The sequence below is a fragment of the Lynx canadensis genome, chromosome C2, assembly GCF_007474595.2.
Source record: "Lynx canadensis isolate LIC74 chromosome C2, mLynCan4.pri.v2, whole genome shotgun sequence".
Classification (NCBI taxonomy): Eukaryota; Metazoa; Chordata; class Mammalia; order Carnivora; family Felidae; genus Lynx; species Lynx canadensis.
Window position 1 is genome coordinate 26,717,369 of NC_044311.2, and position 22,643 is coordinate 26,740,011.

The 22,643-nt window shown below is 39.5% G+C and overlaps 1 protein-coding gene across 1 annotated transcript in view; it reads left to right on the forward strand.

Moving 5' to 3' along the window:
- Positions 1-22,643, forward strand: part of COL6A6 (collagen type VI alpha 6 chain) — a 118,689-nt gene that overhangs the window by 55,346 nt on the left and 40,700 nt on the right. Inside the window, exons 23-27 of the mRNA XM_030329754.1 lie at positions 6,151-6,213; positions 10,588-10,650; positions 11,441-11,491; positions 13,595-13,630; positions 14,357-14,419. Of these exons, the coding sequence (XP_030185614.1) occupies positions 6,151-6,213; positions 10,588-10,650; positions 11,441-11,491; positions 13,595-13,630; positions 14,357-14,419 (276 nt within the window). The remainder of the gene's footprint in view (positions 1-6,150; positions 6,214-10,587; positions 10,651-11,440; positions 11,492-13,594; positions 13,631-14,356; positions 14,420-22,643) is intronic.

Here is a 22,643-nt window from a genome sequence, read left to right on the forward strand (position 1 = left end):
TATATCAGGTGATTATCTCATCTGTTTATATAAAATATTAAAATGTAGATGGGTTAAATCCAAAGAGCTTGGTAATTCCCTTCTCTACAATCCAAAATTGTATCCAAGTGGCTGTTACTCAAATAAGCTATTCCATTTGCCCTATAGTGTACTTCTCTGAGTGAGTCCCCTTTAATCTTGCTTTGGCAAGATTGATCATAGTTATAAATCATTCAACCTCTTGGCATTGCCAGCATTAGTCAAAAGGCACCACTTCTCTGTACCTCTTCCATTTATCTGGCTAGAAATCATGGCTTGCTTTCTTTGCTTGCTTTTCTTGAAATACCCTTGTCAACACAGTGAAAGTGCTATTTCAAAGATGTGTAGAATTTTCTATATTCAGGACATGATGGATGAGACTTCAAAATTGTTGTTTCCAAAGGAAAACCACAGGAGACAAAACCAATCATATATACAAGAGAGTGTTATTCTTTATGGGCTCTATAAATCCACTGACACAGGCTTCATACAGCACACACGAACGAGCCATTTAGGTGGAATAACGGGCGTGTTTTTTAATTGCAGGCCTTAAGGCTTTTCTTAGGACATACATTTGGAAAAAAGGATGTGAGTTGTGTTGACAGTGTTCTGAAGACTTATTAATTCATGCAGTGTTGGGGAATTCTGCATAAATCAAAATGTGCTAATCCAACCAAGTATATGGCTATGATATGAGAGAAGTACAGTCTCTGGCATAAGAAAAAAGACATAACCTTGAAAAGAATGGCATTTTCTTTCATACCTTCCTTCTCGTCTGGTTTACCCTGGGGTACCACACTAACATAACCAATGCCTAGAAGAGGAAAGGAAAATCAGACACCAATCCTAATTCTAGTTAGTGTTGGAATTATTCTCAGTTTGTTTGTTTGTTTTTAGTGAAATAATCACTAATGTCAGGCAATACCCAGAAAAATTGGAATTATTCCATGTCAATTTGGGATATAAAGTAGAATTTCTGTTGTCATCTTTACCAAGCGTAGCATAGTGGTCAGGGGCACAGTGTCTGGAGCCAGGGTGCCTAAGTTTGATGGCCAGATTTGTACTTTCCTATCTATCTTTGTGGCTTTGGGTAATTTGTTTAACCTCTCTATGCCTCAATTCTCTCTTCTGCAGAATAAGGATAGTAATAGTATCTACTGCATCAGGTGGAAATTAAATGGTTTAATATACGTAGGTTCTCAGAACAGTGCCTGCGGTGCTGTAAGCACTATGTAAATGTTTAATACTACTGCATTGCATCAGTATTATCTAATTTAGCAGGGACATTTTATGCTCAAAGTATGCGAGGAGTCTCCAGTGTAAGAAAGGCCGTGGTAATACTAACACTAATAATCTGTACTGCAGTGATTGCATTTCATCATTCCGCATAATCTAGGTTCAATGATCCATCAACTACTCCTTTTACTCAAATATTTACTGGGGGCTTCCTGTGTGCGCGTTCTGTAGTAAGATAAAAGTGCACGCTCCCGGGGCGCCTGGGTGGCGCAGTCGGTTAAGCGTCCGACTTCAGCCAGGTCACGATCTCGCGGTCCGTGAGTTCGAGCCCCGCATCAGGCTCTGGGCTGATGGCTCAGAGCCTGGAGCCTGTTTCCGATTCTGTGTCTCCCTCTCTCTCTGCCCCTCCCCCGTTCATGCTCTGTCTCTCTCTGTCCCAAAAATAAATAAAAAACGTTGAAAAAAAAATTTAAAAAAAAAATAAAAAAAAAAAAAGTGCACGCTCCCAATCTCATAAAGGAGACCGATACAAATGAATAGTTGAGATGTGATGTACTAAATGCTAATGTAGAATTACACCTCAGGTAGAATCGTGGGAGAAAGGATGGCTTTAGAGCAGAAGAGTGGTTTCACTTTTGCAGGATAAGGAGGTGTTTTCCAGTGACCAAGGGAGAGGCAGGCATCTGGGAAAAGGAGTCAGAAAATCTAAAAAGAGATAATCAAAGTGAGTTTGGGGAACCATAAATGATCCAGTATGGATGGAGTGTAGGAGGCATGAAGGATTAGAAGTTGAGTTAGAGGCTATGTCCTAGATTAGCACTGTCAAGATCAACACCTCAGGTGTCTCAGGGTTTGTTCCTACATTAGCCCACCAGCAAGGGCTGGCATCTTGTTTTTTGATTTTCTCAGAATTAGCTCATATCTGACTCTTAAAGATGCTGAGCATTTAGTCTCCTTGAGTAGTTTTTGCTCAGCCTGATATTTACCGGTTATCCTGGTAGGCAAGGTTTTGCCCCCAAGAAAATAATAAGTGACAGGATTCCTTTTAAGCATGAGAAGAGCCTGCATCTCTTGTCCCTGCCCAGCCACATCCCATCCAAAGTCGAGGTGTCCTTGGTACTGTAGCAGCCATTAATCCCCAAATCCTAGTGCTATCCTTTCTGATCAGATACTATCTAAGGACAATTTTTTAAAACATTTAAACTCTAAACATCTCCTTTATATCATCACTTAACACCTGTATTAAGCAGTTGCGATTGCAGAAGACTCTGTCACAGAGTCTGAACACAAGCAAAAGACCCCCAGCCCAAGTCCCCATATTGCAGGGTAGATCTGGCCCCAGCCTCCTGCATCAAGTTTGGAGATTCACATTTTTAAAACTCCAATCTCAGCTGATGCATGAATAGTAGAGTTGGGGAATCCTGTCCCCAAACAGGCTTCAAAACAGCAGGCAGAGTAGCTAGGAGTTCAGAGTCAAAATCAAGTTCAGTTCCCATCTCACCCTCTTATTAACAGTGATCTGGGGTTAAATATATTGAGAATTTATTTTTTATTGGTAAACAATGGTATCAATAATATGTATCTCACTGTGTTATTGTAAGGACTGAGAAAGTCTGGATAGTGTAAACATATACCTCTTAGCACAGTGCTTTGCACAAAATACTCAATAAAAGGCTGCCATTGCCACAAAGCCGATGGAGATTTGATCTCTAGCTGGTGTCCTTTTCCTTTAAATGCCCTAAGCTTCTTTTTATATTCCATAGCTGCTCTTGGCCTCAAATCAAGGTAACTTTTTGGCTCTTTGATATCCTGGGGTTGCAGGGAATTTTTCACCTTTCCTTTAAAAACATGGTGCCCTATACAACCAGCAGTATTTGAATAGGTAACCTATCTGGATAACCATTCAATGAAGCTTGAGGCCTATTCAAGCAATCACAAATGCCAGTCTGGTATTTTGTGTGGTCCTGCATAGGAAACAGGATCAGGTTCTCTGATGTTCTGATGACCAGGCTCTGTCTGCATCCATCCATCCATCCCTCTGTCCCTCCATTTGCCCATCCATTCCATTTTGGAGGGCTTTCAAACAAGATAATCTCTCACTGTGCTTGTGTGTGCTCAAAGTGACTACACATGAAGTAATCTCCCTGAAATTATTTCATCTCATAGAGCTCATTATGTCTGAAGGAAGAGCAGAAAGTGAACTCCTAGGCCAGACTTCCAATTTATGCCTTTGGTCAAGGATAATTGAAATCTTTTTACTTCATCATCCTGTGAAGTACACAAACATTTCATACTGAAAATCAAGTTAAACACATTATTTCATCCCTCTTGGGGGATTTTCCTGGAGAGGTGAATGGATAGATGAATGAATGAGTGGATTGAGAGGTTCTAAGTACTCTACTAAGTACCTAGGTACTGTACTAAGTACCTAGAGACAAAATTCCAGAAATATGAAGTCAATAGGGTATACTCCTTCAAGGAATGTACAGGCTAGTATCTAGTGGATGAGAGAAAGAAATGAATGAAGAACTACATACAGAGTAAAGGAATCTGTGAGACCCAGTATAGCCAGGGGATTCAGGTATTCTTGAAACAGTGATGCTAAAAATAAGATTTTCAAAACAGGGAGATTGTACCTCTCTCCAGATGGAAAAATGGACCAGCTAAGGGAAGAACTTGCACAAGTGCGGAGATATAAAACAAGAAGTATTTGGTGACTTCAGATGGTTTAAGCATAAACATACAGTGATTGAAGTAGTCACAGATGACAATGGAGACATGCAGTCCCAACATTTTGAGGGATTTTGTGTATTAATAAATAAAGACCATAAACTTTATTCTGAGAGCTATTGAGAATTTCAGAAAAAGTGGCAGCATTAGCCTGACATTTTAAATCCAAAGGAAAAGTCATGAAGAATGGATTAGAGAGAGCCCAGGCTGCAGTCAGGGAATCCAGGAATTTAGACAGAATGCAGGAAGGCCTGAAGGTAGATGATAGCAATAGGAACAGAAGAGAGATGTATACAGAAAGGCATAGAATCTGTAGGACTTGTACTTGATAGGTTTTGAGAGATAAGCTAAGGGAGGGGTCTGTGATGATTCCTAGTTTCCACCTTGGGCTTCCTTAATAAAGAGAATGAACCCAAGTATGACTTGCAGTAAATCTAATTATCTTCGGTAATCAGTTCCAATAGACATTTTAACTTATGGGTCTGGCGTTTAGTTGAGTGGTCTGAACTGGAGATCCAAATATTTAGGGGTTATTTTGTAAAGTGATATGTGAATCTATGGGGGAATCACTCAGGAAGAGAGGATTAAATGAGAAAATAAGATCAGAGGAGCCTCAGGGCACATGGAGATTTAAGAGGCCAATGGAGTCTTTGAAGTTTGCTGAGAAGAGGCCAGAGAGGGACCAGGAAGTCCATGGTAACCAGTGTTACAGAACTTAATGGAAAAGTTTCAAAGAATACATGATCAAAATCAACTAAGGTAAGAACAGAAAAGAACAGAAAACATCCCGTGGATGTCACGGGAGCTAGCTCCATGAAGTGGTAGGACTGAGAGTTAGAAGGGAAAGGATTGACAGCTATGGAAAGTGAAATTGAGATTCTTCTTTTAGGATAAATAAGGGAGAGGGGGGAGAAAAAAACGAAGATTGTGGAAAGATTATTATCATCTTCCCTGGTAACCAATATACTATTTAACAGTCTTTCCTAATAGGAAATTTTTTATGTCCAACTTAGTACATCCTTAATTTTTTCAAGATAAAAAAGGTTAATGTCATAATTTTTTTTTTCTGAACAAAATTTGCTAAGTAGCATGCTTACTACACAGATATGGTTTGTTTATTTTTAAATTACAGTAACCATGGCAAAAAAGAAATTTGAAAATGATTTCCATTCATTGGTGTTGGAATTATTACAAGTACCTATGTAAACATTTTAACTAAAAGAGATTTGTGTTGCCATATGTTTGGATATCCCAAAGGAAAAATTTGATCCCAAGGGTTAGTAACATGGGAAGGCAGATGGGCTGTGTGTGAATTGGGATTTTTAAATGGTTAGTTCTAAAGCTATTCCAATAAAACATGCTTTCTAGAATGCTAAAGAAACTTCTATTATATCAAACAGATTTTCCATGTTGACATGTGGTATATTTATCCACCTGTTTAACTTTTGTTACGTTCTTCAATAAGATCTTAAAGATTTCTTTATATGGGTCTTTATCTTTCTTGTTAAATTCTAAATATTTTAGTTTTTTTCTTCTAATGGTAAATGGGGATTTATATACATTTGCTTTTCTAATTTATCAGTAGGGAAGGGAAAACTATTTCAGAACATTATCCAGTACACCTGAACATATCTTGTTATTAATGCTAATTATTTGGGGGGAAGTTTCTTCTACAAATTTCTATTTGTACAAATATATTAGTACTATTTGTACAAATTATATTAGTTGCAAATAAATTTGTACAAATTATATTAGTTGCAAATAAATATATGTTTACCTTTAAAGAAATGCTTTCTAGCAAAACAAAGAACCAGACAGAATACAGTTAAAGACAAATGTCATTTGGAATGCCTTCTTTAAACGTTAGACATTTTAGCAACATCTGCTGTAAAAGCAAAACAGTGAGAATGTAAAATCTCTTTGGAAAAGAAGACTCACAAGGAAGCATGATCAGTTAGGCCACATCTGGCATGAATTACTTTATTAATTTTCTTTTATTTACTAGTTTTTATTTGACAGCTGTGATACTTTTTTCCAGAGCAGAAATCAGTAAAGCCATAATTCTTTTCCCATCTGTGGCTCATTTTCCTCTTAGAAGAGACACAGAGGGTTTAAGGGGAAGTTGCTTTATGTTCTGCTATATTTGCAATCCTTGTTTTGTTTCAGGGGCCTCCAGGACCAGGAGGAGAAGCAGGGAGTCCAGGCCATTTGGGAAGCCAAGGAAATAAAGTAGGTCACATTCTTTAAGCCCACCAAAGTTAAGGTTTTCTCCTCAAAGTAAGTGTGTCTGGTTGTATTAGCCAGAGCCTTTTCAACACAAAGGAGAATATCTTATTGCCCCTACACCCTGGCTTAATTCTTAGAGAGCCAACAACATCTAAGGACGTGGGTGTGGACGACAATGAGGTCAAGGATTCCAGCTCAGCATAATTTCACGAGGGGCTACACCCAATCTTAGCCTGGGGGAACCTCAGGGAAGGAGGACTGTTCTGGGACAGGCCTTCCTTTGACCTTCTCTTTTTCCTTCTCCTCCTCTCTTCTTCTTTATTTGTTTCCTCCCATGCTTGTAAACCTTTGCTGAACACCTTTAAAGACAAAGTCACTGTACTGGCATTCTGTTGGACTAGAAAGTCAGTTTCAGGAGAGTCGAGCTCTTTGACTGTTTTGCTCACTGATGCATCCCTAGTACTTTGAACGGTTCCTGGCACATAATTGCTTAGAAAATATTTGCTTAATGAAAGAATTTCTGGGTTGTATAATAAAGATGACATGGAGTCAGTCCCCACAGAATTTAGAATATTTTCAAGACAATAATCTATGACATAAAGTAGTCCAGGATACGGGTCTGAGAATGGAGGTTAAAATATAGTGTTTGTAGAAGTATTTCCAGGCTGGGGAAAGAGGCATCATAGAGGATACAGACTTGGAGCAGACCCTAGAAGATAATAAAGACTTTGGCAAGCAGAGAGGAGGCATGGAGGGTTTCAGGGAGAAGAAATCACGTGAAGGAAAGCACAGGGTTGGAAAATCCTGGGAAGTGGGTATTTGGGGAAGAAGATGATCCTGTCTGGTAGGCACATAAAAGACAAAGTCTGTGGTCACTTGCTTTGTTAAGTAGCAAGTACAGTGCTATTTATAATTTTTTAATGGAGTGTATGAACACAGCCAGACTTGGGAGGATTTTGAATAGGCCACTCAGTGTAGAAATATTTGGAACGCTGAGAGATAGGAAGCTAGGAGACTAGTGGGTACGTTCTCATAGTCTCTAAGACAAGCAACAATTGGATGATGTAACAGGGTGAGGACAGGAGGAACTCATCATGATTCTGGAAGACTCTTCTAGTAGGAAACTAAGGTATAAAGAAGAGGGCTACATGATTTGTGGGCTTCCTGCATGCGTGTAGCACCATCCCAGAAGCAGGAAAGTAATGAGAAAGGGCAGTGTAGGAGTGAAGGGAACCACTTGGTTTGGGGAATAGAGGAAAGAGTTTATGGCTGGTCAGAGTTGTAGGTTTCAGAGGCATTTGGATTCTTAAAAAGACTCTTAGTGATATCTATTTGTAAGAAGGGTAAGGGGAGACAGTCATTAGAAAGGAGGGGAAAGAAACAGAAATGCACACTGGGTGCTGAGAAGAAGAGTTGAAGAAGGAGAGGTCAATTGTATCAGCTAGTGCAGAATAGATAAGGGGAGTGAAGAGTATCAGCTAGTGCAGAATAGATAAGGGGAGTGAAGAAGCCATTGCTTCTGGTAGCTAAGATGCTCCAAAGAATAGTTTGAAATGTAGCGTTTGAGAGAAGGGGAAAGAAAGGGAGATAGCCTGCAAAGAACTGAACAATGCGTTGGAGAGGAAGAAATGGATTCAGGGCTATAAACTACTCTTTGAAGAAGCAAGACTTGGGGGCAGGGAGAGGGTATTAACCACCAGTATAGGACTGATTGAAGCTGGGTATTTGTTTTCAATGATAGGAGAGACCCTCTGAGCAGAGAGAAAGGAGAAGATTGAAGATGTCACAGTAGGTAATTAATGGGGAAATTCCTTGACACAGAGGGTGAGAATGAGAACATGAGAAGAGAGGCTAGCTTTGTTATGGAGAACTGCTAAGAATTGCTGAAGTGATGGAGGCCAGTGGTCAAGTTGTAAGGACTATTGACTGGAGGGCGAAATATGAGATATGTGGATGACAGGGATAATCAACTCCAACAGGAAAGGATTGCTAGAGCATGCAGTGTAGCAATAGTGCTCTGGAAAGGAAAGTTTGGAACAGAAACAATGCTGCCTTCTTGCCCTTGGGGAAGGCTGTAGGGGAAGTGGTGTCACTGATGAGAACCAATTATCTTACAATGAGGTAGGATGTGTGTTTGTGTGCAGCTTCATGGATGCATAGAGGTTTGCTTGTGAGAAGAAAGCAATCCATTGGATGAAACAAAAGGGACCAGGAGATAGGTCGGCAGGAATGGAGAGCTCCTTGGGCCAGTTATAGGTGAGAGTGTGGAAGGAGATAGATAGGAGCAGGGTAGTTGTGCCCAAAAGATCATTATTAATAACAGGGACTTTTAAAGACGAAGAGGCAAGAATTTGGAAATACGTACCCTCAAAGCAAACCCAAATCCTTTGGGAAGTCCCAAGATAAATTGAGTCCTCTGGATTCATTGTTAACTGAGATGAGCCCCGAACACTTACTCCTACTTTACTACAATAAACCCAAGTACCCAGGGACACAAGCAACTTACTGGTTAATTCTGGGCTCAACACCTGACTGTACCAATAGTAAAAGTGACCCCGTTCAAGCCATTTGGCTTCCCTTGTTTCTCTACCTTAAAGCAGATGTTCTCAAATTTCACTGTGTATAAGAATCAGCGGAGAGGCACCTGGTGGCTCAGTCAGTTAAGCGTCCAACTTCAGCTTAGGTCATGATCTCACAGCTTGTGAGTTCCAGCCCTACCTTGGGCTCTGTGCTGACAGCTCTGAGCCTGGAGCCTGCTTCAGATTCTGTTTTCGTCTCTCTCTCTGCCCCTTCTTGGCTCATGCTTGCTCGCTTGCTCTCTCTCAAAAATAAACATTAAAAAAAAATTAAAATAATCAACAGAGAAGCTTATTTAAATAGGCATATTCTTGGGCTCTAATACGAGAGACCATACCAGTGGAGTCCAGGAATTTCCTTTGCATGTGGACCTGAGGTAGTTGTGAGGCAGGTGGCCCCAGAACCAACTTTAAGAACCACTACCCTGAAAGAAAGGTGATCTTCTGCTTCCCAGCCATGGAATCCAACTCTTTATTACTCTGAGTTCAGTGCTAGTGGACATTTGTCCATTTGCACTTCTCACACTTAACTGGTTGCCTTTCTGTCTTTAAAAATGACTTAACCACTCCCACTCCCAAAGTGTGGGCTGGGTACATTTCCACACTCCTTTCTAAAGAGTACATTATGGGAAAGACAGGGAATGACTAGATAGTGGAGAAACGTGACCAACACTATCTCAGCCAAATGGTCAAGGTTAACATCAATAGTGATAGCCATGTTGATAGAATGTTCTCTTGTTATGTTGTAATGAGAATGGCACTTTACCTCTGTGATCTTTACCCCCTAAACCCATAAAACCCACCGTAATCATGAGAAAAACCCCAGTTGAGGGACATTCTACAGAATACCTCAGCAGTACTCCTCAAAACCATCAAGGTCCTCAAAAACAAGGAAAATCCGATAAACTGTGTCACAGTCTAAAGGAACTTAAGAAGACATGATATGGTATCTTGGATAGGATCCTGGAAGAGAAAAAGGATATTAAGTAAAAACTTAAAAAAAAAAAAAGCTGAATAAAGTATGGGCTTTAGTTAATAAGAATGAATCAGTATTCATTTATGCATTGTGATAAATGGGCCCTACTAATGTAACTAATATAATGCTATACAAACTCTCTGTACTACCTTGCCATTTATGTAAATCTAAAATCTAACATCTTTTTTCTTTTCTTTCTTTCTTTTTTTTTTTTTTTTTTTTTTTTAAGAAAAGGAGTTAACCTTCTTTTGTAGAGCTGTGTTAACTTTCCCAAGTAGCTGGACTTTACTCAACATAATCCTGAGATTGATTTATAACCCACAGTAGATGGTCTACTAGTCAGAAGTCAGAAACAATTGCCATGAATGTCGTGCTAACTTGGTTATCTTGATTAGCACTTAAAACTAGATTAAGAAGTCTGTTGTCTTTGCAGCAGCCAGATGATTTGATGGATCATCTTGGAAAACAGTTTTGTTAATTGTTTAAAACAGTACAGAGCTTCTTCTTTGACTCATGGTAAGACATTTCCAAGGGTGCGGTTCATGGTACTGAGCTGCCAAGATGGCAACTTGCACTAAACAATGTATCAGTCTTGCTGGGACTTCATTCGTCAATGTAGGAGACCTCACTAGCCAACAACAGCCAATTCCTTGCATTGCTTATACAACTCGCAGTCCTGACCACAAAGCCATTGCACTGTGTTCGGTACAATGACATGGATGCAGTTGTATAACTAACTATTATCTTAGTACCGTCACTGCTCATTTCCTTTATAAAAAAATAATAACAAGCCTGACAGACACATTTCACTGTTTTGTTTGACAGGGGGAACCTGGAGATTTGGGAGAAAGAGGACCTATTGGCCTCCCCGGTCCTCGAGGCTTGCCGGTTTGTATTTGATCCCTACTTTTGACGTGGCCCTTGGAATCTTTTATTTCAATAGATATCATGTATGGTTCTCTGGGGCATGTATTAAAGATACCACCCCAGTCTAGCTTTTAGCTTTCCAGAAACTGAGATATTATCCTTAACTTGGATTAGTTCCTTTCCTAAGGTGGCCACTTGCCTGTACCAAACACCCTGGCCAGGATGCTTTTAAAGCCAAATGATAAACTGGACAAAAACGTGTCTTGAGCATCCCCGTAACCCTTCTTATATCCTTTCCGCCCATCAGAACCTGTTCATCAGAAACCCAGCCCACCCTCCCCCAGAGCTCAGGACTTGTCACAAAGACCTTCTGCAAGGGTCTGACAGTAGCCATTGACCAAGAATTTAGAAGGCCTTATTTTCATCTAGCAAACTGAAAATGGATTAGAGCTAAGGTGTTAAAAATACAGGTGTTAAACAGAAGCACCACTACCTCCTTTTATTGACATGACTGTCTGCCTCAAATTTTCTCATTCGGTCCTCATAATAACATCATGAGTGGTTATAACTTTTAGTTCCACTTTACGGATGAAACAAGTGAGACTAAGGGACAGTGCACGGTCTATATCTGTCACTGAGAGTTATCTTTAGTGCTACTATCACCAAATGTCAGTGGCCAGCTCCAGAGAAAGTATCCTGCTTCCTAATTTCTCCTAATCAAACCAAAAAACCGGGTGTCTTGTTTTCTTGTGGATAAGCCTGCCTCCAGTCTGTAGTCTCGGATGTTTGTAATTAATGCCTTTGTTTACAGGGCGATGATGGCCCTCTAGGTTATGGCAGCATTGGAAGGAAAGGAGCCAAGGTAAGACACATTGACTGGAAGCTGAAAATTTTCATTTATTTTTTGTGCTTTTTTTAGGTTTGTTGGGTTTTTTGTTTTGTTACATTTAAGAGGGAAAAAAAGCAGTGAGTAGGGCAGTCTTGGATATTTAGAGATAGATTTTGATAACTTATTTGCTGATATCCCTTGGAGAATGTGGTAGAAGAAAATACAATTTGATGGTTTAAGGCACAGGCAACAATTGAAACTTGAAATTAATTTTCTGTTCTCTGTAGAGATGTGCAGCCAGAGCCTGACTTTTTACAGCCTGAACAGTGCCTCTAATCTTAGCAGCTCTGTGCTCGAGTTTACTCAGGGAGGCATTCCAAAATTTGTTCTCTTAATCTGTTTAACCATTAGTGAGACATTTCACGGGGCCTTTTTAACGTGCACTGAGCCAAGCAATAATTCAAAAATAAAAACTTTTAACTTTGTATCAGAATTATAACTTTATATTTTGAATATTTAAGGATCTGGAAGAAAGATAAATTTACAAAACCAGTGATTTCAGTATATAAATAATAACCACTTAGAAATCATAATAACAGTATCCACAAAAAGATTATGTAGTTAAGAATATCCCTTCTGCAAAATATTTGAGACCTATGACAAATAATTACTGAAATATAAAACTTTACTAAATGGAGACATACCAAAGTCTTGTTGGAAAGTCTAAAACATTATAAAGGATCAATTAATTCCAAGTGAAATCCCACTAGGAATGATGCAAGAGACTGTCTGGAAAAATAAACCCCAAAAAGCTAAAATTTCTTTGAAAAAAAAAAATCACTAATGAATGAGGCATTTCCAGTGAAATTTTCTTTACAGAATAATTGAAAACAATCTCAATATCTGATAAAAAAGAAATATTAAGTAGCTAATAGCATTAGAATATTCACCCTCTTTAAAATGAATATATATGAAGTTTGTAGTTATGTAAAAAATTAGAAAAGAATACTTATCCCAATTATGCTAAAAAATGCATTTTGGAGGGCTTAAAGAAAAAATGACTAGGGGCACCTGAGTGGCTCAGTTTGTTGAGCGCCGACTTCGGCTCAAACTATGATCTCACAGTTTGTGGGTTTGAGCCTCACATCGGGCTCTGTGCTGACAGCTCAGAGACTGGAGCCTGCCTGATTCAGATTCTGTGTTTCTCTCCCTTTCTGCCCCTCCCCTGCTTGTGCTCTGTCTGTCAAAAATAAATAAACATTAAAAAAATGTTTTTAATTAAAAAAATAAAAAATAATAAAATAGGACAAAATATTTTTTTTAACTTTTTTTAATGTTTATTTTTGAGAGCAAGAGAGAGAGACAGAGCATGAGCAGGGGAGGGGCAGAGAGAGAGGGAGACACATGTCTGAAGCTGGCTCCAGGCTCTGAGCTGTCAGCACAGAACCCGACGCAGGGCTCGAACTCGTCAACTGTGAGATCATGACCTGAGCTGAAGGTGGATGCTTAACCGACTGAGCCACCCAGGCGCCCTAAAAATAAGAAAACAGGACAAACCATTTCTAACGGTTCGTTCTGGGTAGTGAGATTTGAGTAATTTTTCTTCTTTCCATTCTTTTCTATTTTATGTATGTTTGAGGAGATACTACATTTAATAATCAGAAAATAAACTTCAGTTTAAATCATTGTTTTTTCATCAAGTGGGGATTATCAGACATCCTCAATTATAGTCTATGGACTAAGTAAGGTAAACAGGGAACCAGAAAACAAATGATCACATTTAAACTCTAGGTTTCCCAAATTTCTCCATTGAAATATGTTCTAAGAGGACTATTTCAGAGACACTTGGCCATATTACCAGCTGTCCTGTTATGTATCTCCAGTAGAAGGAGAGCTGCTTTATAATTCCTCAGATGTGTGCATTTATCCACTTAGGTTGTCATGATATTTTGGTACAGTTTAATTTAGAAATTGGAGCTAGTTTCTCAAGTAATGTTGTACATTTTCATTTATAGTTGTTTTGGCCCTTCGCTGATTCAGAGATACTAAAACCAAATGAGGCAGCAGGCAAAATCAAAGTCAGGGCAAACCTACATCAGTGATACGTATATTAATTTTCCATACTGTTAATTATAGGGGCAAGAAGGATTTCCTGGAGAAAGTGGACCTAAGGTACCGTGCACTTCATATTAAGTAGAGATCAATCAGAAATACTCCTGAGGCTGTGAAATGTATCCTAGGATGATAGAAGAATAGTTAATGATCAATGAATAAAAAGAAACCTTTATGAGGAAAAGGGGGGAGAGAGAGAAGCAGGCTTTTTTTAAAATTTCATTTCTAGTTTTTAAATTCATAAGTAAAGGAAAAAAATCACCTTTATTTTTCTTCTCACATGGACTCCTTCCCCTCTATCATAATGTGTTTTCTTCTTGGCTCAAAGGAAAGTAAATTGTAAAGAAACCCAAAACCTGCCTTCACCTGGCTCGGTTTTTCCAATGTGATTATAAATCACCTTCTGATAATAAGTTAGTAATGATGCCCTCTACCTTAAAGCTTTCACTTTTGCTAGAAACATTTAGTGAGTTCAGTAAATGCCAAGTTCTGTGATTCGATCAGGGAGCAGAATAAAAAGCACGGACAGTTCATGTCTCTGAGCTGACTATGTTGTGGCTGGAAAGAGGGAGGCAGAGTAAAACAATGAGGCAGCCCTGTGCTGTGTAGAGAGCCATAAAACGGGGGAGGGGAGAAAGGAGGAGGGGGAGGGCAGACACTTCAGAGAGGACTCTTGAAGATTAAAATGTATATGAAAAATGTCTTCGTGTTGGAATCAGTTTAAAAACACATTGAGATGTGGCTCTTGGATTTTAATTACCATTTTATTTTTCTGAACTTAATTAGGGTGAGACTGGGGACCGTGGTGGTCCAGGAGAAACTGGACCCAAAGGAGCCAGAGGCAAAACGGTAAGCATCTTAGATTCCAAGGTCTTACAACCTCGGCTACTTTGGGAAGTCCTTCCCATGCTTTTATACTCATTTGAGTTGTTACTTGTTCCTCAAGACTTGCAAAATGTTCCTCAAGACTTGCAAAATGTGTGTGTGTGTGTGTGTGTGTGTGTGTGTGTGTGTGTGTGTGTGTGTTGTTAAGGCATACCTGGGGAAGGAAATGGATATATGACTCCTCCTTCAATGCCAGCAAGAAGGCAAAGACGTATATGCTCTTAGTGAACAAGTTCACCCATTCTGGCTGCCAACGTACCATTCTTTTTTTTTTTAAGTTTATTTTTGAGAGAGAGAGAGAGAGAGACAGTGTGAGTGAGGGAGGGGCAGAAAGAGAGGGAGACAGAATCTGAAGCAGGCTCCAGGCTCTGAGCTGTCAGCACAGAGCCCGACGTGGGGCTTGAACTCATGAACCGTGAGAGATCATGACCTGAGCTGAAGTCAGACACTTAACCAACTGAGCCACCCAGGCGCCCCTTCATTCTTAACACTGGAAATAAGACTTTGTTATAGGAATCCTTGTAGTCAAAAATTTGCACTGGAAAATATGGTCAGTTTCATTCTGTCTCCCTGGCAGATTTAGTGCAGCCTAAGGCCCGTTGGCGTCTTGTTCTTCACTATTAAGGTTTTGTTAAACTACTTTTGATGAGGTATTTAGCTTAATACCCATTTAGCTTAAGAGAGTGTGTCTTAATTTTTATGAAAAAGTGTTTCCATTTATTATGTGACTGAATATGTCCTTATTATTCCACAGGGGGACTTGGAAATTTCCTAATGCCTGTGTCCAGCATAGCTCATAGGCATTGGCATATTTGGGTTCCAGCGGGTTAAGAATGGATTTTTGCATTGGTTGACTTTTTATATTTCCACTGTGTATAAATGACGTGGCTGCTTTGTGAAAGAGACATTCTTCTGATCATTGTCTCTCAATAAATTTCTTTGTTTTTTTTTTTTTCTTCAGCACAGCACTGACTGGGTAAACTGATGTTAACACCATATTAATTAACAGGAAAAGAAAAACAAAGTCTGATATAACTTGATACTTGAGGTGGTTTTCCAGTTTTGTCACTGATCTGTGGTTAATTTTATCCTGATCTGAGTTTTTATTAAGCACAACAGCTTTATGTACAGAGATTGGGTTTTTTTAGGAAAAAAAACCCCACTGTTTAATTGCCTGCTCTTCTAAGGGATTGTGTGGTGGCTTGTATGCTCTCCTATGTGTTCATTCTCTTTTGCATTACACTTGGCCATTTCTACCTCTATGACTCTCCAGGATTTAAAAATTTTTTTTTTCCAACTTTTTTTTTTTTTTTTTTGGGACAGAGAGAGACAGAGCATGAACGGGGGAGGGGCAGAGAGAGAGGGAGACACAGAATCGGAAACAGGCTCCAGGCTCTGAGCCATCAGCCCAGAGCCTGACGCGGGGCTCGAACTCACGGACCGCGAGATCGTGACCTGGCTGAAGTCGGACGCTTAACCGACTGCGCCACCCAGGTGCCCCCAGGATTTTAAAATTTTTATTGAAATACAATTGATATACAATATTATATTAGTTTCAGGTGTGCAACATAGAAATTACATAGATTACAAAGTGCTTACCATGATGTATAGTCACCATCTGTCACCATATATTACAATATTATTGATCATATTTCCTCTGCTGTACTTTTCATCCCTATGACATATTTATTTTATAACCGTGAGTCTACCTTTTAACCCCTTTCACCCACTTCACCCACCCCTCCACCCACCTCCCCTCTGGCAACCACCAATTTGGTTGTCCCTTCTATCCATGAGTCTATTTCTGCTTCTGTTGTTGTTTCTTTGTTCATTTGTGTTATTTTTTTAGATTCTACATATAAGTGAAATCCTATGGTATTTGTCTTTCTCTGACTTACTTCACTTAGCATAATAACCTAGAGTCTATCCATGTTGCCACAAATGGCAAGATTTTATTCTTTTTATGATTAACATTCCACTGCAATATATATCCCATCTTCTTTATCCATTCATCTGTTGATTGACACTTAACATTGCTAAGGATGTTTATCTTTTCAGATTACTGTTTTTATTTTCTTTGAGTAAACATTCAGAAGTGGAATTACTGGGTCATATTGTGTTTCTATTTTTGATATTTTGAGGAACCTCCATACTGTCTGCAACAGTTTACATTTCTACCAGCAGTGTACCAGGGTTCCCTTTTCTCCACATCCTTGGCAAACTCTTGTTATTTCTTATCTTTTTGAATCTAGCCTTTCTGGTAGGTATAAAGTGATATCTCACTGTGGTTTTGATATTCTTTTCCCTGATGATGAATGCTGTTGAGCAGATTTTCATGAGTCTGTTGGCCATCTGTATGTCATTTTAGAAAAATAGCTGTTCAAGCCCTCTGCCCGTTTTTTGATCAGATTTGTTTTTGTGTGTGTGTGCATGTGTGCGTATCACATCTTTATCCATTCGTCTACTGATAGACACTTAGGCCGCTTCCAAATCTTGGCTGCTGTAAATAACGCTACAGTAGTGGTGCCTGGGTGGCTCAGTCGGTTGAGCATCCAACTTCGGCTTAGGTCCTGATCTTGCAGTCTGTGAATTCAAGCCTCACATCGGGCTCTCTGCTATCAGTGTGGAGCCTGCTTCAAATCCCCTGTCTCCACTGGCCCCCCACCTCCTCCGCCTTCTCTCTCTGCCCCTCCCTCTCTCTCTCTCTCAAAAATAAACATTAAAAAAATAATGCTGCAATAAATACAGGAGTGCATATACCTTTTCAAATTAACATTTCCATTTTCTTTGGGTAAGCATCTGTGAATTACTGGGCCATATGGTATTTCTATTTTTAATTTTTTGAGGAACCTCTCAACTGTTTCCTACAGTGGCTGCACCAATTTACATTTCCACCAACGGTACACCAGCGTTCCTTTTTCTCCACATCTTCTCCAACCAAAACTTGTCGTTTCTTGTGTTTTTGATTTTAGGCATTCTGACAGGTGTGAGGTGATATCTCCTAGTGGTTGTAATTTGCATTTCCCTGATGATGACTGATGTTGAGCATCTTTTCACATGTTTGTTGGCCATCTGTATGTTTTCTTTGGAAAAATGCCTATTCGAGTTCTCTGCCATTTTTTTTTTTTTTACCAGATTTTGTGTGTGTGTGTGTGTGTGTGTGTGTGTGTGTGTTGTATGCGTTCTTTATATATTTTGGATATTAACTCCTAATTGGATATACCTTTTGCAAATATTTTCTTTCGTTCAGTAAGGTTGCCTTTTCATTTTGTTGCTGGTTTCCTTCATTGCACAAAAGCTCTTTAGTTTGATAATAGTCTCATTTATTTTTGCTTTTGTTTCCCTTGCACGAGGAGACAGATCCAGATTAGTGCCTATGTTTTCTTTGAGGAGTTTTATGATTTCAAGTTTTACATTCAGGTCCTTAATCCATTTTGAGTTTATGTTTGTGTATGGTATAAGAAAGTGGTCTGCTTTCATTCTTTTGCTTGTAGCTGTCCAATTTTCCCAGCATCATGTGTTGAAAAGACTGTCTTTTCCATATTGTATATTCTTGCCTCCTTTGTCATAGATTAATTGACCATATAAGCATAGATGTATTTCTGGGTTTTCCATTCTTTTGTATTGATCTATGTGTCTGTTTCTGTGCCAGTATCATACCATTTTGATTACTATAGCTTTGTAGTATATCTTGAAATCTGACATTGTGATACCTCCAACTTTGTTTTTCTTTCTCAAAATTGCTTTGGGTATTCAGGGTCTCTTATGGTTCCATATAAATTTTAGGATTACTTATTCTAGTTCTGTAAAAAATACCACTGGTATTTTGATAGGGATTGCACTGAATCTGTAGATTGCTTTGGGTAGTATGAACATTTTTAACAATATGAATAGTCCATGAGCATAGATATCTTTCTACTTCCTTGTGTTTTCATTTTCTTTCATCAGTGTCCTATAGTTTTCATAGTATAGGTCTTTCACCTACTTGGTTAAATTTATTCCAGGGCATTTTATTCTTCTTGGTGCAATTACAAATGGGATTTTTTTTTCTTAATTTTTCTTGCTGCTACTTTGTTATTAGTGTACAGAAATGCAAGGGATTTCTTATATTTTGTATCCTGTGACTTTACTGAATTCCTTTATTTTCATAGTTTTCTGATGGACTCATTAGGGTTTTCTGTATATAATGTCATCTGCAGATAGTGACAATTTTACTTCTTCCTTACCAATTTGGAGTGCCTTTTATTTCTTGTGTGATTGCTGCAGCTCAGATTTCCAGTACTATGTTGGAAAAGGTGGTGAGAGTGGACATCCTTGTCTTGTTCCTGATCTCAGAAGAAATGCTTTCAGTTTTGTACCACTGAATATGATGTTAGCTGTAGATTTTTCATATAAGGCTTTTATTATGTTGAGGCAGGTTCCCTCTAAACTTATTTTGTTGAGAGTTTTTGTCATGAATGGATGCTGGGATTTTGTCAAAGCTTTTTCTGCATCTATTGAGATGAGCATATGATTTTAGTCTTCATTTCGTTAATGTGTTGTCTTGATACAACAACTTGATTTATTTTATTTGTGGGTATTGAACCTGTCTCACACCCTGGAATAAATCCCGCTTGACTGTGGTGGATGACCTTTATAATGTATTGCTGAATTAGAATTGCTAATAGTTTGTTGAGAATTTTTGCATCTATATTCATCAGGGATATTGGCCTGTAATTTTCTTTGCTTGTAGTGGGTTTCCCCCCCACACCCCAATTTTGGTATAAAGGTAATGCTGCCCTCATAGAATGAATTTGGAAGTTTTCCTTCCTCTTTGTGTTTTGGAATAGTTTGAGAAAGGTAGGTATTAAATCTTCTTCAGATGTTTGGTAGAATTCACCTGTGAAGCCATGTGGTCCTGGATTTTTGTTTGTTATAAGTTTTTTTTTTTTTAATTAACAATTCAATTTCATTACTGATAATTGGTCTGTTCAGATTTTCTTTTTTGATTCAGTCTTGGAAACAATATGTTTCTAGGAATTTATTCATTTCTTCTAGGTTATCCAATTTGTTGGCATATAATTTTTCAGAGTAGTCTCTTTTGATCCTTTATACTTCTGTGCTGTCAATTCTACCTTGTCTCTTAATTCTAATTTAAGTCTTCTCTCTCTCTCTCTCTTTCCTTGATGGGTCTGGCTAAAGGTTTATCAATGTTGTTTAGCTTTTCAAAGAACCAGCTCTTAGTTTCATTAATGTTTCCTATGATTTTTTTTAGCCTCTATTTCACTTATTTTTGCTCTGGTCTTTATTATTTCCTTCTAACTTTGGGCTTTGTTTCTTCTTTTATTTTCTTGTTCCTTTAGGTATTGGTTAGATAATTTATTTGAGATGTTTCTCTTTTATTGAGGTAGCCCTGCATTGATATAAACTTCCCCCTTAGAACTGCTTTTGCTGCAACCCAGAGACTTTGAACCATTGTGTTTCCATTTTCATTTGTTTCTAGGTATTTTTTTTTAACTATGCATGGTATGATTTCAATTCTTGTATACTTATGAAGGGCTGTTTTGTGACCCAGTATGTGATCTATCTTGGAGAATGTTCCATGTGCACTCGAGAAGAAAGTATATTCTGTTGCTTTGGGATGCAGACTTCTAAATATATCTGTCAAGTCCATCTGATCCAACGTATCATTCAGGGCCCTTGTTTCTTTATTGACCGTGTGTCTAGATGATCTATCCATTTCTGTAAGTGGAGTGTTAAAGTCCCCTGCAATTACCACATTCTTATCAATAAGGTTGCTTATGTTTGTGAGTAATTGTTTTATATATTTGGGGGCTCCCGTATTCGGTGCATAGACATTTATAATTGTTAGCTCTTCCTGATGGGTAGACCCTGTGATTATTATATAATGCCCTTCTTCATCTCTTGTTACAGCCTTTAATTTAAAGTCTAGTTTGTCTGATATAAGTATGGCTACTCCAGGTTTCTTTTGACTTCCAGTGGCATGATAAATAGTTCTCCATCCCCTCACTCTCAATCTGAAGGTGTCCTCAGGTCTAAAATGAGTCTCTTGTAGACAGCAAATAGATGGGTCTTGTTTTTTTATCCATTCTGATACCCTATGTCTTTTGGTTGGCGCATTTAGTCCATTTACGTTCAGTGTTATGATAGAAAGATATGGTGTAGAGTCATTGTGATGTCCGTAGGTTTCATGCTTGTAGCGATGTCTCTGGTACTTTGTCTCACAGGATCCCCCTTAGGACTCTTGTAGGGCTGATTTAGTGGTGACGAATTCCTTCAGTTTTTGTTTGTTTGGGAAGACCTTTATCTCTCCTTCTATTCTAAATAACAGACTTGCTGGATAAAGGATTCTCGGCTGCATATTTTTTTCTGTTCATCACATTGAAGATCTTTTTCTCTTTTTCTCTTTTTCTCAGCTTCTTCTTTTTCCATAATTTTATCTTCTAGTTCACCTATTCTCTCCTCTGTCTCTTCAGTCCGAGCCATAGTTGTCTCCATTTTATTTTGCAGTTCATTGATAGCATTTTTTTAGCTCCTCCTGGCTGTTCCTTAGTCCCTTGATCTTTGTAGCAAGAGAGTCTCTGCTGTCCTTTATACTGTTTTCAAGCCCAACGATTAATTTTATGACTATTATTCTAAATTCACTTTCTGTTATATTGTTGAAATCGTTTTTGATCAGTTCGTTAGCTGTTGTTATTTCCTGGACTTTTTTTGAGGGGAATTCTTCCGTTTCGTCCTTTTGGGTAGTCCCTGGAGTGGTGGGGAACTGCGGGGCACTTCCCCTGTGCTGTCTTGAATAACTTGCGTTGGTGGGTGGGGCCACAGTCAGACCTGATGTCTGCCCCCAGCCCACCGAGGGGGCCACAGTCAGACTAGTGTGTGCCTTGTCTTCCCCTCTCCTAGGGGCAGGATTCACTGTGGGGTGGCATGGCCCGTCTGGGCTACTTGCACACTGCCAGGCTTGTGGTGCTGGGGATCTGGCGTATTAGCTGGGGTGGATCTGCAAGGTGCACAGGGGCGGGAGGGGCAGGCTCAGCTCGCTTTTCCTTTGGAGATCCGCTTCAGGAGGGCCCTGCGGCACTGGGAGGGAGTCAGACCCGCCGGAGGGATGGATCCGCAGAAGCACAGCGTTGGGTGTTTGCGAGGAGCAAGCAAGTTCCCTGGCAGGAACTGGTTCCCTTTGGGATTTTGGCTGGGGGATGGGCGAGGGAGATGGCGCTGGTGAGCGTCTTTGTTCCCCGCCAAGCTGAGCTCTGTCGTCCGGGGCTCAACAACTCTCCCTCCTGTTGTCCTCCAGCCCTCCCGTTCTCCGAGCAGAGCTGTTAGCTTATAACCTTCCAGATGTCAAGTCCCTCTTGCTGTCAGAACACACTCTGGCCCCTCCGCTTTTGCCAGCCAGACTCGGGGGCTCTGCTTGGCCGGCAGGCCACCCCTCTGTCCCGGCTCCCTCCCGCCAGTCCGTGGAGCGGCACTGCCTTGCTGCCCTTCCTACCCTCTTCCGTGGGCCTCTCGTCTGCGCTTGGCTCCGGAGACTCCATTTTGCTAGTCTTCTGGCGGTTTTCTGGGTTATTTAGGCAGGTGTAGGTGGAATCTAAGTGATCAGCAGGATGCGCGGTGAGCCCAGCATCCTCCTATACCACCATCTTCCCAGGATTCCCTCTAGGTATATATTTTTTTTAATTTCCTCTTTGATTTCTTCAGTGACCATTGGTTGTTTAATAGCATGATGTTTAGCGTCCACATATTTATGTTTTTTTCCATTTTTCTTGCGATTGATTTCTAGTTTCATCCCATTGTGATTAGAAAAGATGCTTGATATAATTACAGTCTTCTTAAATTTTTTGATACTTGTTTTATGGCCTAATGTAATCTATCCTGGAGAATGTTTATAGCACTGCAGTTCATGGCTTCAGGGGTGGGTTTTCTGTGGTTTCTGTCTCTCTTCCATCTCTCCTGCCATTCTCTTTGTGGTCCCTCTATCCTTTGTTGTGCAGATGTTGTCAGCCCTCAGTTCTTCAGAATAGATTGCTCTATAGGTAGGTGTAGATTTGGTATGCCCTTAGGAGGAGGTAAGTTCAGGGTCTAACCATGACACCATCTTGGACATATCTTGCCTGTGTAGATGTTATTTATATAGGTTTTAGGGATAAAATAAAGAAACTGCTCTTTCCCTCCATCCTGCTACTCC